Source organism: Erpetoichthys calabaricus, chromosome 4 (assembly GCF_900747795.2).
Source record: "Erpetoichthys calabaricus chromosome 4, fErpCal1.3, whole genome shotgun sequence".
NCBI classification, from domain to species: domain Eukaryota; kingdom Metazoa; phylum Chordata; class Cladistia; order Polypteriformes; family Polypteridae; genus Erpetoichthys; species Erpetoichthys calabaricus.
In genome coordinates, this window is record NC_041397.2 from 317,296,922 (window position 1) to 317,312,417 (window position 15,496).

The following is a 15,496-nucleotide window of genomic DNA, read 5'->3' on the forward strand; positions in this document are numbered from 1 at the left end:
CTTTGTAGAATAAGCCATACAGTAGAACCTCTGGTCACGAACGTTTCCGAACACGTACAAATCAGGTTACGATCAAAAAGTTTGCTAAAATTTTGCATCTGTTCACAACCACATGCTCTGGTGGCGAACAAAAACACTGGCGACCAGTTTCCCTACGCGCGTTTGTTCGTACGCGCCAATGATTTGCCATTCTCCGCTTCCCATATACTTTTGTTTGCGTATATGAGGTCTAACAAAGCAGCTGATGTTGCAAAAGGAGTTACAATGTTAACCAAGCAGAGGCCTCAAGTGCTGGAAGAGGTGGAAAAACTGGTGCTACTGTGGTTGAATGAGAAGCATCTTGCAGGGGATAGCGTAAGCGAGGCGAATATATGAGAGAAAGCCAGGAAGATTCATTGCGATTTGCTGAAAAAAAATCCTTCTTCGAGTGGCGAAGCTGAGGAATTTAAAGCCAGTAGAGGACGGTTTGAAAAGTTCTGCAAGAGAAGTGGGCATTTAATTTTTTTCCCTGTGCTTAAAAGTGTTTACAGCGAGCGGTTCGTAAGGGACTAGTGCAAACTCTTACAATGTTAGTTTTATCTGTTGTTCAAGATTTTCTCAGTGTTATTCAATGTTTTTACATTTAGTTTACTATTACACTGTGCATTCCATGGTATAATTAACTATTTTTATGCTTAAAAAATATATATATTTACATACAGTTTGTACGGTCTGGAACGGATTAATTGTATTTACATACAATCTTATGGGGAAATTACGTACGGGTCGCGGACAAATCGGGTCGCGTCCAGAATTTTGGAACGAAATACGTGTCGTGACCAGAGATACCACTGTACATGATCTCTGTTGACACTCGCTTTGCTTTACTTGATGACATGTCAAAGGCATGCAGGTGAACAGGGGACAATGGCTTTTCATTTCATCACTTTTAGGGGGCATGCAAACTCTTTTTCAATGAGGTGAAAGGGTACCAGCAGATTTGTCCACATCTGTTATATAAGTATATATAAAACATCTATATTTACATAACTTACATGTTTTACAAAAAATTATATTTAAATTTTCTTTTTCATTAATTCTCTCCTAGAATCGACAAACTCTTCGGTGAATGGCCCTTGCTCCTGCTCTGAAGGTACGGCTCATTTGATTTATTTGTTAGATGGTGTCTCGTTGTTTCCTTCCAGGCGTGCCACTCTTTTGCACATAACACAATGGTCTCTCGCCTCATTATGTTTCTGTTTAGAGTTTCCTCTTTCTGTAGAAGTGACAGACTTAATTGAGCTTTACTGATGGTGCCATTTCAGCTTTTATGAACATTATGGTAAATTATGCCATATTTATTCTCCTCCTCCACAATATACCATGATTGCTCATAGCCCTTTGTTACTGTATGCCTAAGTTTTATTCTTAACCCTTACAACAACAACATTTACTTCTATAGCACGTTTTCATACAAAGGATGTAGTTCAATGTGCTTTACAAGACGAAGAAAGAAAAAATATAAAAATAAAATTAGGCAATACTAATTAACAAAGAATAAAGTGAGGTCCGATGGCCAGGGAGGACAGAAACAAACAAACAGAAAAAAAAACTCCAGAGGGCTGAAGAAAAAAAAAACAAAATCTGCAGGGGTTCCGAGGCCATGAAACCACCCAGCCCCCCCTAACATAAATGATCTCAATCAGTCCTCATGGTTTTCAGGCTTCATGTGGAAGAATTAAGCGATGATGGTCATGTGGACCTCTGGCCTTCAATCCATCAATGTAGGGAGAGCACGGTGCTTTGATCGGGTTGTGGTGGCGCAGATCACCACTGCAGAAAAACAGAAAGAGAACAGCAGAGAAAGTAGGGGTTAGTGCGGATTTTGGAGCCATGAAAAAAATGATAATTAAATGCATATACAGAATATCAGGGTTACACTAAAATGAAGCTATGAGAAAACCATGTTAAAATAATGTGTTTTTAGCAGTGTTTTAAAGTGCTCCACTGTATTACCCTGGTGAATCTCTGTTGGTCATCTATTCCAGATTTTAGGTGCACAACAGCAGAAGGCCGTCTGCCTCACCACTTCTTTTAAGTTTAGCTCTTGGAATTCTAAGCAGACACTCATTTGAAGATCTAAGGTTACGATTTGGAGTGTAAGGTGACAGACATTCTGAAATATAGGATGGATGGAGATTATTGAAGGCTTTGTAAACCATCAGCAGTAGTTTAAAGTCAATTATAAATGACACATGTAACCAATGTAGTGGCATCAGAACTTGAGTGATGTGCTCAGATTTTCTTTTCCTAGTTAAGAGTCTAGCAGCTGCATTTTGCACTCGTAATTGATTGATGTCTTTTTTGGGTGATCCTGAGAGGAGTGCGTGACAGTAATCTAGTCTAGTCTAATTACATATCTACTCACATTTTGTTCTGCATCCTATTTAATTTACAATACTCAAACTGTCTTTATCTACATGTGTCATGAAGTTGTTCACAAAAACATAGCAAAAAGGGTGTAGGCCTCCAAATATCCTAATCCAGACCAGTCTGGAATCCAAAAGCAGGCCTTACTCAAGGCAGCCTAGCCCAGACTCCAAAGGGTTTGGCCTGCACAAGACCAGCATGAGGCTAAAGCTATAAAAGTTATAGAAAAAGTCACCAATTATTTGAAAATTACCTTCTGAGGAGAGGCTAACTGTCAACCTGTGGTCTTTAGTAGAAAAATCAAAAACATTTTTTTTATACTTGAAGAAAAATGAAGAATGAAACAGGCAAAACAGCGAAACAAATGCAATAACAGACAGACAGACAGACAAACAAAGAGATAGATAGATAGATAGATAGATAGATAGATAGATAGATAGATAGATAGATAGATAGATAGATAGATAGATAGATAGATAGATAGATAGATAGATAGATAGATAGATAGATAGATAGATAGATAGATAGATAGATAGATAGATAGATAGATAGATAGATAGATAGATAGATAGATAGATAGATAGATAGATAGATACTTTATTAATCCCAAGGGGAAATTCACATACTCCAGCAGCAGCATATACTGATAAAGAAAATATTAAATTAAATAGTGATAACAATGCAGGTATACAGACAGACAGTAACTTTGTATAATGTTAACGTTTACCCCCCGGTGGAATCGAAGAGTCGCATAGTGTGATGGAGGAACGATCTCCTCAGTCTGTCAGTGGAGCAGGACAGTGACAGCAGTCTGTCTCTGAAGCTGCTCCTCTGTCTGGAGATGATCCTGTTCAGTGGATTCTCCATGATTGACAGGAGCCTGCTGAGCGCCCGTCACTCTGCCACAGATGTCAAACTGTCCAGCTCCGTGCCTACAATAGAGCCTGCCTTCCTCACCAGTTTGTCCATGCGTGAGGTGTCCCTCTTCTTTATGCTGCCTCCCTAGCACACCACCGCATAGAAGAGGGCCCTCGCCACAACCATCTGATAGAACATCTGCATCCAACATTACTGCTGGAATTTACCAGATAAGCTAATGTGATGGGTGTCTGGTTATACTTAAAGGTAACCTAACCCTAAACACAGTTAAAATATTTGACCATGCTACCCAGTTTCATTAAGAGTCTAGGAATTCTTGAACTTTCAAGATAATAGCTCACAGGTTTCTTTAAATTGGTCGATGAGTAAACACACCTTGAAAGACCTGGCAGCAATTTTAAACAAAACAATAGTAACTTCTGTTGCACAACACAAAATAAAATCCATCAAGAAGACAGTAGAAGATAAGAGTCGAAAAATATCAGGGGTGAAAACCTTTTAAAAAGAGAGCACACGGTCCATACTCTAAAAATCCATTACAACATAGCAGTAGAGGATACAACCTTTGGGTGTGCGAAGTCCAAACTGCGAGCTGTGTTACCACAACAATTTCTCTTCCCACTGTCCCACTGAAACATTCTGTTCGTCAAATGCTTGTTTCCCAACAGAAGCATTGCTAACTTGTCAAAACCCTGTTGGCATCTTTCCCTCATGGAGCGAGCGTTCATTTTCACTTCTGTGTTCCTCGTGTGGCTACGATGACCTTGGCACGCCTCACATCCAACCGAAACAAATGCAATAACAGACAGACAGACATACAAACAGATAGATAGATAGATAGATAGATAGATAGATAGATAGATAGATAGATAGATAGATAGATAGATAGATAGATAGATAGATAGATAGATAGATAGATAGATAGATAGATAGATAGATAGATAGATAGATAGATAGATAGATAGATAGATAGATAGATAGATAGATAGATAGATAGATAGATAGATAGATAGATAGATAGATACTTTATTAATCCCCAACGGGAAATTCACATACTCCAGCAGCAGCATACTGATAAAAAACAATATTAAATTAAAGAGTGATAACAATGCAGGTATACAGACAGACAATAACTTTGTATAATGTTAACGTTTACCCCCCAGAGTGGAATTGAAGAGTCGCATAGTGTGAGGGAGGAACGATCTCCTCAGTCTGTCAGTGGAGCAGGACAGTGACAGCAGTCTGTCGCTGAAGCTGCTCCTCTGTCTGGAGATGATCCTGTTCAGTGGATGCGGTGGATTCTCCATGATTGACAGGAGTCTGCTGAGCGCCCATCGCTGCGCCACAAATGTCAAATTGTCCAGCTCCATGCCTACAATAGAACCTGCTTTCCTCACCAGTTGGCTTTGTCCTTAAGATTCTCACATATTAACAGGAATGGCGCCATACCATTCTGTGACTATTGTGAGTACCAATTGTTGAATAAAGAAGATTTCAGAGAATTTTGGTATGATATCTCTGTTCACCTAAAATACAAACCTCAGGGCTACATCCAGACTACTATGTTTTCAATTATCAGTTATTTTTAAGAAAGTATCTCTGTGAACGCTAAAATGATCCAAAATGCGTATGATGTAGCTGTTTGCCTGCACTGGGAATGTGCACATTGAAAAAAAGAAGAGAAGGAAGTGATTTGCAACTTTACACACGCAGAACAGTAGTGGAAAACATGATAAACAAAATAACAGATCCTTTTGTTTGCACTGATGATGAGGTGGAATTGACGTTGAGAGCAATGCATGAGTATAAAGCGAGCAAAGAAACGGAGAAAATGTAACAAATAAGATCCAATCGGGAAGATCCATGTAATAATGCTGCATTCCATTTGGGAAGTTGGATTTTCCAATTTTGTAATCAGAATTTTCAATTGGAATGCCACCATAAGTCGGATTTCCAACTCAAAAACCCAAGGCTGGTCTGTCAAGTCTGAGTTTGTCCGACTTCAAATCATGAAGTCAATCCAAAATTCACGATGTACACTATGAACTTTAACGAAAGCTCTACTATTATACTGTTTATCATCACTTCTGTCTTTTTGTGTCTAATTAAATGAGTCATAGGCACAGTACTGTCCAACTTGCTACTGTGTTTGGATTACTATGTGATGTGTTGTTATCAACTGTTTTTTATTCTAATGGAGCAAGAAGAACAAAGGTTTTTCCTGGATACTTCCATATTGGTTTTCCACATGTTTTACTGGAAAGTGATCATCTCGAGTGTGATGTCATTCCCAGCTCCAACATCCAGCTTCTGAGGTAAATGGAGCGCAGCATAAGCACAAACCAGACAGAGTGCGGTTAGTCTTTGTCTTCAAAGCTCTCTGTTTTCACCCACCTACACTGTAGTGCCAAGCCTGCGTTTTAAGAATAGGTGGCTCTGGAGAGCATTCTCAAAAGTCTCCATTTTCTAGAGTTATAAACACCAACCTGATAACCGAGACTAATGCCTATGTTTTTATAAAGTAGTGTGGTTTTATATAGTAGTGTGGACAGGGCCATCTTAACAGAATTATAGGCCCCCGGGTAAAGTAGTGCACTGGAGCCCCTACCTTCACAACCACTCAGCAAGTCATAACATACATAGATTAGCTTGGGGCCCCTATGCTCGTGGGGTCCCCCGGGCAATTGCCCAGCGTGCCCATGCATTGAGACGGCCCTGCCCTGAATCCATCTTCCTGCCACATCAGTTCCAGTTCCAGCCTCCCTGTCTCCCCCTCTTCATCCGTTCAGCCATATTGATAGCCTACCTGCACAACCACTTACAGAAATAAAAATGTAAATGGTCGATAAAATTAAACATATTTATTGGATTGGTACTTTCAACAAAATGAGGGTTTAAACATTAAACAACATTCTGTACAGCAAAGAATAATCAACATGTTTTGACAATATAACATGAGCCTTGAAAAACACCAACATTTCAACAAATAAATGATACTCAATAGGTAAACATTACAGACAGAGGTGGCACAGTATGAAATTACCATGAATTATTTATTATTAATTAAGTGTTTAATATAAACTTTTGGGAAATATCTTTGCATTGTATTGAGTTGAAGTGACGCTTTTATTATATGTAGTACGTGAGATCCACACACATACCTGCATGTGCGGTGGCAGAGGTGACCGTGATACTAAATCAGAGGCGAATGCCAATGCCCACTTGTAACACAATAACAAATATTTATAGATTAGTATAGTTCAGTATTTATTTATTGACAGCAAGTCAAAACATACATAATTAGCATGGGGCCCCCAGGCAACTGCCCAGCGTGCCCACGCATTAAGACGGCCCGAGTGTTGATGTAGCCTCATTTGCTTGTGATAGATTTGCACATTTGGTTTGCAAGGTGTCCACGTTGGCACTAATTTATAACACAGTAGCTATGTTGTACATAATTTGTTCACGATGTTACATTTATAAGCAGCTCACATTGCAGTAGAACTTAAGTATTCACATTCATTTTTTGGCATTTTTATTCACAGGAGTACAGGAAATCAAGGAAGAATATGACCTGTTCTTTATACTAACAGTGACATTCGTGGGTATCATCTTCTGCATGGCTCTTGGATTCATAATCTGCAAAATACAAGCAGGTATGAAATAATATGAATCAAAATACATTTTAATTAATTGTGTCAGTCAAAATGCTCAGAGGCACATTAAAAGAAAAAAAAAACATAAAATGTTAAACTATAAAATTAACTGGTTAATTTAAACTAAAATTACAGGGAACAGAATTTCAGATAAAGACAAGGCAAATTTGAAAAGTTTTAAATAAAGAAAAAAAAATCAGGAAAGTAATATGATGGAACACATTCCAGAGTTGAGCAGCAGTGGACATAAAAGACCATCTGAATCCAGTATGAGTGCATTCTACTTTTCAGTGGGGCTTTTCATAGTTGCAGCCGTAATTAAACTGATGTGCCTGTCACCAGTAACCATAGCGGAGATTTTAAGTCATAGAAACTTGGGACTAAAGAAAGAACTGATTTAATTTTCTTTCAAATGTGGTATTCACTCCCATACACTAACAGTTAAGAGAAGCCCATATGACAGTATTGTCTTATGACGTTACAGTGTAGCGCTGCCACATAAAGATAATGTTTTCTGCTGTCGATCGGGTGTTGTGGGGAACCTTCTTACAGCTAGAGATTGACAGCGGTGCCCCAGAGGTGGAACTTCCGGTTTTAATGTTTTTTTGTGGAGTCATTTGCATAAAGCGCGCCGTTTTAAAGAGTGAAGGAAGGAGGAGGAAAAGGGTGAAAGAAGAGCATCGGATAATTAAAATACAGATCATCTACTGCACTGGCCATGTAAAAAGCCTAGGAGCTCCTACCGTCCTGTCAGAAGGTGGAAGGTCTTCTTTGGATTGGGGAATCGAACGTTCCGCTATTTCCTACGGACTCTGGTGAGCTATTTCAAAAGGACTTACTATATTTTATCATGGCGCAAGATTGACTGTATGTCTTTCATGACGAAGAGGGGAGTGTGCTTATAGTCCGCAATTTTCAGGGCTCTTCGTCTGCCTGCCGGCAGTTACGGAGTAGAACAGTGGACAATCTGTCGAGCTATTTATCATCACTGGAAGGGGAACTGAGGGAATGAATATTGTTGTTGTGTATATATATGTATATGTGTGTGGTGCTGCAATATAAGGGTTATTTCAGGGTGGCGGGATGCATGTGCTGCGGTGGGTTGGCACCCTGCCTGGGATTGGTTCCCTGCCTTGTGCCCTGTGTTGGCTGGGATTGGCTCCAGCAGACCCCCGTGACCCTGTGTTCGGATTCAGCGGGTTGGAAAATGGATGGATGGATGGATGGGATGCATGTGTAAGGGATTGTATTTCTTTTTGTTGTTTATTTGATGTAATGTAAGTATAGATATTGACTATAGTTTTTGTGGGCTATAAATGTATTGGTATTAAGGAACTGTTTTGAGTAGAATAAAGGGTATACAGGAAATTTATCGGGGTGTGATATTGGCTTATCCTTTTATCATCTGCCGTCACCTAGGACAGATTAGTGGTAGCAATCGTCTCAGGTTAGCGCTCGAGACGAATTGTTACAACAGTGGGGTCTTTGATAAGTGTATGTTCCTCTTCTGAGGAGTTGAAGGTATTTTCTTAGACACGGGATGTCTGCAATCTGCTGCTATGAAAGCCTTAGAGGTATTGAGTGGAGGGCATCACACTGTACGTTTAGAACAGTCGAGTTCTTCTGAAATTAGCCAATCAAATGAGGACACACATTCTCATTACATTTATTTTCCATTAGTGTGCATTACCAATCTGCTGGTGAAAACTTTCACAATACATTTATTTTAGTTTCCATCAACAATCTTTTGGCCATTCTGTCTATCGCATTAACCATTCGGATATGCTTTCTTCTGGTCAATACTAAAACCTTTCATGAGCTTTTAAAGGCTCCTTAATTAACAATGTTAAACGGTCATTATAGACCCACCAATTGAATGAAGTAAAAACCTTACTAAGGCAAATTAATAATAAACAAAGGAAGAATAAGCAGGGGATCAAATAAAGCAAATGCAAGAAGTTCAGATGAAAAAAATATATAATACTAGACAAAGAGCCCGTTTCGACAACGTAAGATGAAACGGGCACGAGTGGAATAGTATAATATATAAGTATAAGCACCACAAACCTGATATAGGTGTATTGAATGAATGCGTAATTAGGCCTTGAGCTGTAGTCGAAATCGCCTTTCAGGCCTCTAGAGCTTTAATCGAAGTCGCCTTTCTCTTTGAATTTTTGCAGCCGTAAATCCACCGCCTCCCGCGATGTTGGGGTTGGATGTTGGTCGAAGTCGCCCTTCTCTCTGAATTTTCGCGGGCGTAGTCGCCTTTCTCTTTGAATTTTCACGGCGGATTGCTGCGATGTTTGTCTCGTAAGGTTTTTCGGCCAGCTGCGCAGAAGGCGACTGCGCATTCGGCTTCGGACAGACGTGAGTGAGTGAGTGAGTGAGTGAGTGAGTGAGTGAGTGAGTGAGTGAGTGAGTGAGTGAGTGAGTGAGTGAGTGAGTGAGTGAGTGAGTGAGTGAGGAGACTGCCGAATTATGTATTAAGATAATTTTGAAGATTTTTTATGTGAATGGCAATAAGTATTAAAAGTATGATCTATACTATGAAATGTATAGGCAAAAATATACTTTAAGTTAACAATTGTGTATATATCTCTCTATTATAAAAGGAAATCCCTGCAGTGGGTTGGCACCCTGCCTAGGATTGGTTCCTTGTGCCCTATTTTGGCTGGGATTGGCTCCAGCAGACCCCCGTGACCCTGTGTTCGGATTCAGCGGGTTGGAAGATGGATGGATGGATAAAAGGAAATCCTCGGACGAGATGTTCTCGGAGATAATTTTTACTCCTGCAAGAGATAAATTCAGGTACTGCGAGACGAGACTTTTTGCCAAGAGATTTTGACATGTCCGTACTCCTCTCAAACATTTACCACCACGCCCACAGTCCAATCACTTCTAATTCATTTGAATGCTATTGTCAGACACAGTTCCTACGCTCTCAGCTCCAAGCGGGGTCGGAAATAAAAGACAAAGAGTAGAAGACAATGTAGAACATCATAAAAGAGGTTCAAAAACATTAGTGCGATACACATACATAGCAGGTTAGAATTTATGAAAGTATTTAGTAAAGATCGCATTAGCGCTAACAAATGGAAATTATTACTTGGTGAAATAACAGAACAGGGAAAAGAGATGACTATAGGTGATATGACAGAAATATGTAGTTATTGTTCGGCTTTAAACTCAAATTCATGTTGCCATCAGGGAAAAGTAATTTTTCTTCCCAATGAAGACGCGTATCCAGGAGAATGAAAAGATTTGTTGTTTGGTGAAAGTAAAATCCACATAAGCAAGCGGCAGAGACATGAAGTGCCTGCTGTGCTCATGGTCCACTCACTTCTCCTTCGTTTGAATGCTGTTGTCAGACACAGTTCCTGTGCTCTCAGCTCCAAGCGGGGTCGAAAATAAAAGATGAAGAGTAGATGACAAAGTAGAATGTCATAAAGAGGTTCACAAACGTTGGCGCGATGCACGTGCAGAGCAGGTTAGAGATTATTAAAGTACTAAAATTCAAAAGTCTCAAAAAACTGATAGTAAAGATCGCATTTGCGCTAACAAATGGAAATTATTACTCTGTGAAATAATGGATCAGCAAAAAGAGATTGAATATATAGAAATAGGTGATATGAGAGAAGTATGTAGATATTGTTTGGCATTAAATTTTAAGTCGGAGACTTGTAGATCGTCACTTCCATAAATATATATATAAGTGTATACTGTATATGGTGAAGCCAACCAGGACACAGACAGGCAGAAGACAAGTTTTCCACATACACACATTTTTATTTATAAATGGGAAGCCTTTCACAATTGCTCCCCACAGAACATTGCACAGAACAAAACACCCACACATAGTCCCTTCTTTCCGCCAGCCCTTCTCCCTCCACTCCTTCTCAGGCTTTGTCCTCTTCCTCCCAACTCTGGCTCCCTGAATGGAGTGAGGCTGCCTCCTTTATACTGTACCCTGAAGCACTCCAGGTGCCCTCTGACAATCATGGTGTGGTGAAAGTGCTGCATGGGCACCCGGAAGTTCTCCAGGTGCACCCAGATCCTCTCCTGGCTGCACTTCTGGGTATGGCAGAAGTGCTGCAGTCCAGGGGCCTCCTGGCAGCGGAAGGGTTGACCTTCCAAGCTCCAATCCCGTGGCCCTGATACAAACCAGGGGGGCTGCCCTCTCATGTCCCGGCGGAGGTATTATCTCTTTCTCGGTCCTTCCATAAAGGCGTCCCAGCTGGGCAAAGGCCCCAGTCGTCCTTCACAATATATATGTAACATATTGTGACCACCAGAGGGTGCACAGCTCCCCAAACAACCAACACAACAGACACTGGGCACAAGTGCAGCAACACACACATTTATATTTTCTCACCACCAATGCACAGTACAGCACAATAATAAGCATAGTCAATTAAGCACAGAGCACTTCTCCGTCTCTTCCTCTCTCTCTTCCGCCTCCACTCCTCCCTCAGGCTTTGTCCTCCTCTTCCTCCCGACTCTGGCTCCCTGAATGTAGTGAGGTGGCTTCTTTTTTAGAGCACCCAGAAATGCCAGAGGTCTCCCATGATCTCCATTCCGGGCATACTTCTGGGTGTGATGGTAGACCTGCACAGGAGGGTTCAGCCTTTCCCCTGCACCTCCTGGTGATGGCCACCAGCCACAACAGGGCTGAACTTCCATGCTCCAAACCTGTCCAGGGAGGCTGCCCTCTATCATCCCGATGGGACATACTAGCCAGTGCAAGCTTCTTCTCCCCAGTCCTTCCCTTAAAAAGCATCCTGGTTGGGTAAGAGCCCCGGCCATCCATTACAATATATATATATATATATATATATATATATATATATATATATATATATATATAAAACATTAACTAAAGGAAAATGAAAGATTTGAGGACTTGAAAGACGCAATCACACTTAGTGTTTTGTTCCAAAATACACAAACTTGGACAATTAAAGGATTTGAAAGACTAACCTTTATACCCTTTGACTTGTGATGTCATGAATTCATGACCCCTTAATATTCCATCCATCCACCCATCTTCCAACCCGCTGAATCCGAACACAGGGTCACGGGGGTCTGCTGGAGCCAATCCCAGCCAACACAGGGCACAAGGCAGGAACCAATCCCGGGCAGGGTGTCAACCCACCGCAGGACACACACAAACACACCCACACACCAAGCACACACTAGGGCCAATTTAGAATCGCCAATCCACCTAACCTGCATGTCTTTGGACAGTCGGAGGAAACCGGAGCGCCCGGAGGAAACCCACGCAGACGCAGGGAGAACATGCAAACTCCACGCAGGAAGGACCTGGGACCAGGTTCCCAGGTCTCCCAACTGCGAGGCAGCAGGCTACCCACTGCGCCACCTGTGCCGCCCCCCCTTAATATTACCCCTAGCAAATCAACATAAAACTGAATCATGGAAAGATGCAAAATAATTATAATAGGTTAAAGTAACCAGATACCAAAAGAAATATATTGGGAATGGATTAAGCAGCCCCAAAAATGTATAATGGGAAATAGAACACAAGAAAATATGACACTTGTGGCCTGTAGTGGGTGCCTCAGACCCTCAAACCCCAGACACAACTTCAACTACTAAAGTCCTGGGTTCAAATACACTTTTTTTAGTAAACAACATACCTTCTCACCGTCTTTTTCCACAATTTCTTACACCGTAAACTGAATTCTAGTCCTCTGGCCGCACTCCAGCTGAGTGTCACCTTACATCCGCTCCCAACTGGCGGAAGTGGAGGAGCTTCTTTCATGCCAGACCTGGGAGTACTTCAGTGCTGCAACAATGCACCTGAGAAGCACATTCAGGACTGGTGGAAGTCTCTCCTGCGAACAGCAACTCCCTGTAACAGCACCCAAGGACCCCAACAGGATCACCCACTTGAACTACACTTTAAGTGGAGCCAGGTTGGTGTCTATAAAGAATACGATGAAAAGGATGCTGCCACCCACCATACTGGGAAAACATATGTCTCCAAGAGGTTGTCTCCCACCGTCCCCCCTATTATAATGACCTCTCATCTGAATAATAATAATTCATTACATTTATATAGTGCTTTTCTAAGTACTCAAAGCGTTATCCACACAGTGAGGAAACGGGAAGCGAACCCACAATCTTCCACAGTCTCCTTACTGCAAAGCAGCAGCACTACCACTGCGCTACCTGTGAGGGTAAGGAAGCAGCATCCAACCTGAATGGGACGTCAAGTCCAGCCATGTTCTTTACACACTATAAAAACAAAAGAATGAATCATCATGATACAAGTGGCAATAAGGAACCAACTGAGTAATGGAAACCAGAGCAAGACTGTCACCTAATGCTGCTCAGGGTTGAAGTTAGGACACAGAGGAGAGTTACTGACAGTTCAGAAGTGAGCCAACATAGGCTACCAGGAGTGTCCCAGCCTCAAATGCAATCCTCCAGTTTTCATTACAGTTGCCACTCACAAGAATTACTGTGGAACACCTTATCATCTGCCTCCATCTTCTTACTGGGAGCAATGAAAAAAATCTAATTTAATAAATATGAAAACCAGCCAAACTAAAACAGTAACTGGCATGAAAGAGATTACAGATCAGGCCTGAGTTATCTATACTAATTAATAAAAGGCAAAGCCCTCACTGACTCACTGACTGACTGACTGACTGACTCATCACTAATTCTGCAACTTCCCGTGTAGGTGGAAGGCTGAAATTTGGCAGGCTGATTCCTTACAGCTTACTTACAAAAGTTAGGCAAGTTTCATTTCGTAATGGTCATAACTGGAACCTCTTTTTTCACAATATACTGTAATGGACAGCAGCTCGATGGCCGTGGGAGGAGGAGTTGAGTGTCACGTCATCACGCCTTCCACGTAATCACGTGAAAAGACTGTGAACGCAGTAGGGAGAAATGAAGGAGGAGCCGCAAACAGCGAAGAACAAAAAATTCATTAAACAATTGAGAAGGAAGCGAAACAATAAGAAGCGAGCGAGTAAAGCATACAAGCATCTTCATAAGGGAAACAAAGCACGGTGTAAAACGTAAGTTTAAATTAAGTTTATAGAAACGCTCCCGCTGCGGATTGCAATAACATATTCGCGAGATAAAAGAACGCAGTAGGGAGAAATGAAGGATGAGCCGCAAACAGCGAAGAACAAAAAATTCATTAAACAATTGAGAAGGGAGCGAAACAATAAGAAGCGAGCGAGTGAAGCATACAAGTATCTTCATAAGGGAAAAAAGCACGGTGTAAAACGTAAGTTTAAATTAAGTTTATAGAAACACTCCCACTGCGGATTGCAATAACATATTCGCGAGATAAAAGTTTAATGAGAAGACACGAGGTATAAACGAACCACACGCCATAGCGCAACGTTAGGGGCTTCACCTCTGGCGCTGACGTTCGAGATTCGATTCCCGAGAGCGGATGCAGTGAGTGTGTACGCCTGATGAGTTCAGAATTAGGGAGAAACACGTGTCGCATACTCTTTGCATTATTTGAAAGTAAACTATTAAAACCATTCTATGATCTGCTTCTCGCAACTGAAAGACGGCACATGGCGGATGTTAGCCAACTTGCTGACCGCAACTTTAGGGGCTTCAACTCTGGCGCCGCAAACAGCGAAGAACAAAAAATTCATTAAACAATTGAGAAGGGAGCGAAACAATAAGAAGCGAGCGAGTGAACCATACAAGCATCTTCATAAGGGAAACAAAGCACGGTGTAAAACGTAAGTTTAAATTACAGTAAGTTTATAGAAACGCTCCCGCTGCGGATTGCAATAACATATTCGTGAGATAAAAGAACGCAGTAGGGAGAAATGAAGGAAGAGCCACAAACTGCGAAGAACAAAAAATAACAGAAAGAGGGCACGTGGCGGACGTAAGGCGACTTGCTGACAAACCACAAGCGTGACCTGGCAGGTAACCACCCATACAATCAGATTGTGATTCAGAAAATGAATGCCATGAATGTAATTACCACGATCTACATACTGTCAAATAAACGAAACACACGCCGTAGCGGGACAGCTGTGAAAAGGGAGCTTCACAAAAAAACAGATCCTTAACAAATTGTTATTGGTATATTTTCGATCCGTTTAAAAAGGTTTTCTTTTCTTCTTAATAAAAAATTGAAAGCAGTACTTCGCCGCAACGAAGCGCGAGAATTTGGCTATATATATATCTGCTTCTTGCAATTAAAAGAGGGCACGTCGATCTACAAACAAGGCGAAAGTCTTGCAATATTCAAAGATGATGGTTTGGGATAAGTACACCATGGAACATAAAAGAGCTTATGAAGCCTTGAACCGAAAAAAGCAAGATCTCAGAGATTGTAAAAAAAAAAAGGAGGTAATGTTGTTTTACTCGCTGTAGATTTTAGTCAAACATTACCAGTTATTCCACGAGGGAGACCAGCAGATGAACTCAACGCGTGTTTAAAATCCATGCTTCTCCCACGGTCGGTTATATGTCGCGTGTTCTCGGGTAGGTACACCAAAAAATGTATACATTTAAGCATGTAATGGGCAAACAAAAAATGA

The 15,496-nt window shown here is 41.2% G+C and overlaps 1 protein-coding gene across 2 annotated transcripts in view; it reads left to right on the forward strand.

Annotated features, from left to right (window-relative positions):
- Window positions 1–15,496, forward strand: part of LOC114669707 (uncharacterized) — a 59,406-nt gene that overhangs the window by 13,115 nt on the left and 30,795 nt on the right. For both annotated transcript variants that reach the window (XM_051925988.1, XM_028825893.2), the window contains exons 3-4: window positions 1,088–1,132; window positions 6,834–6,944. In XM_051925988.1, the coding sequence (XP_051781948.1) occupies window positions 1,088–1,132; window positions 6,834–6,944 (156 nt within the window). The remainder of the gene's footprint in view (window positions 1–1,087; window positions 1,133–6,833; window positions 6,945–15,496) is intronic.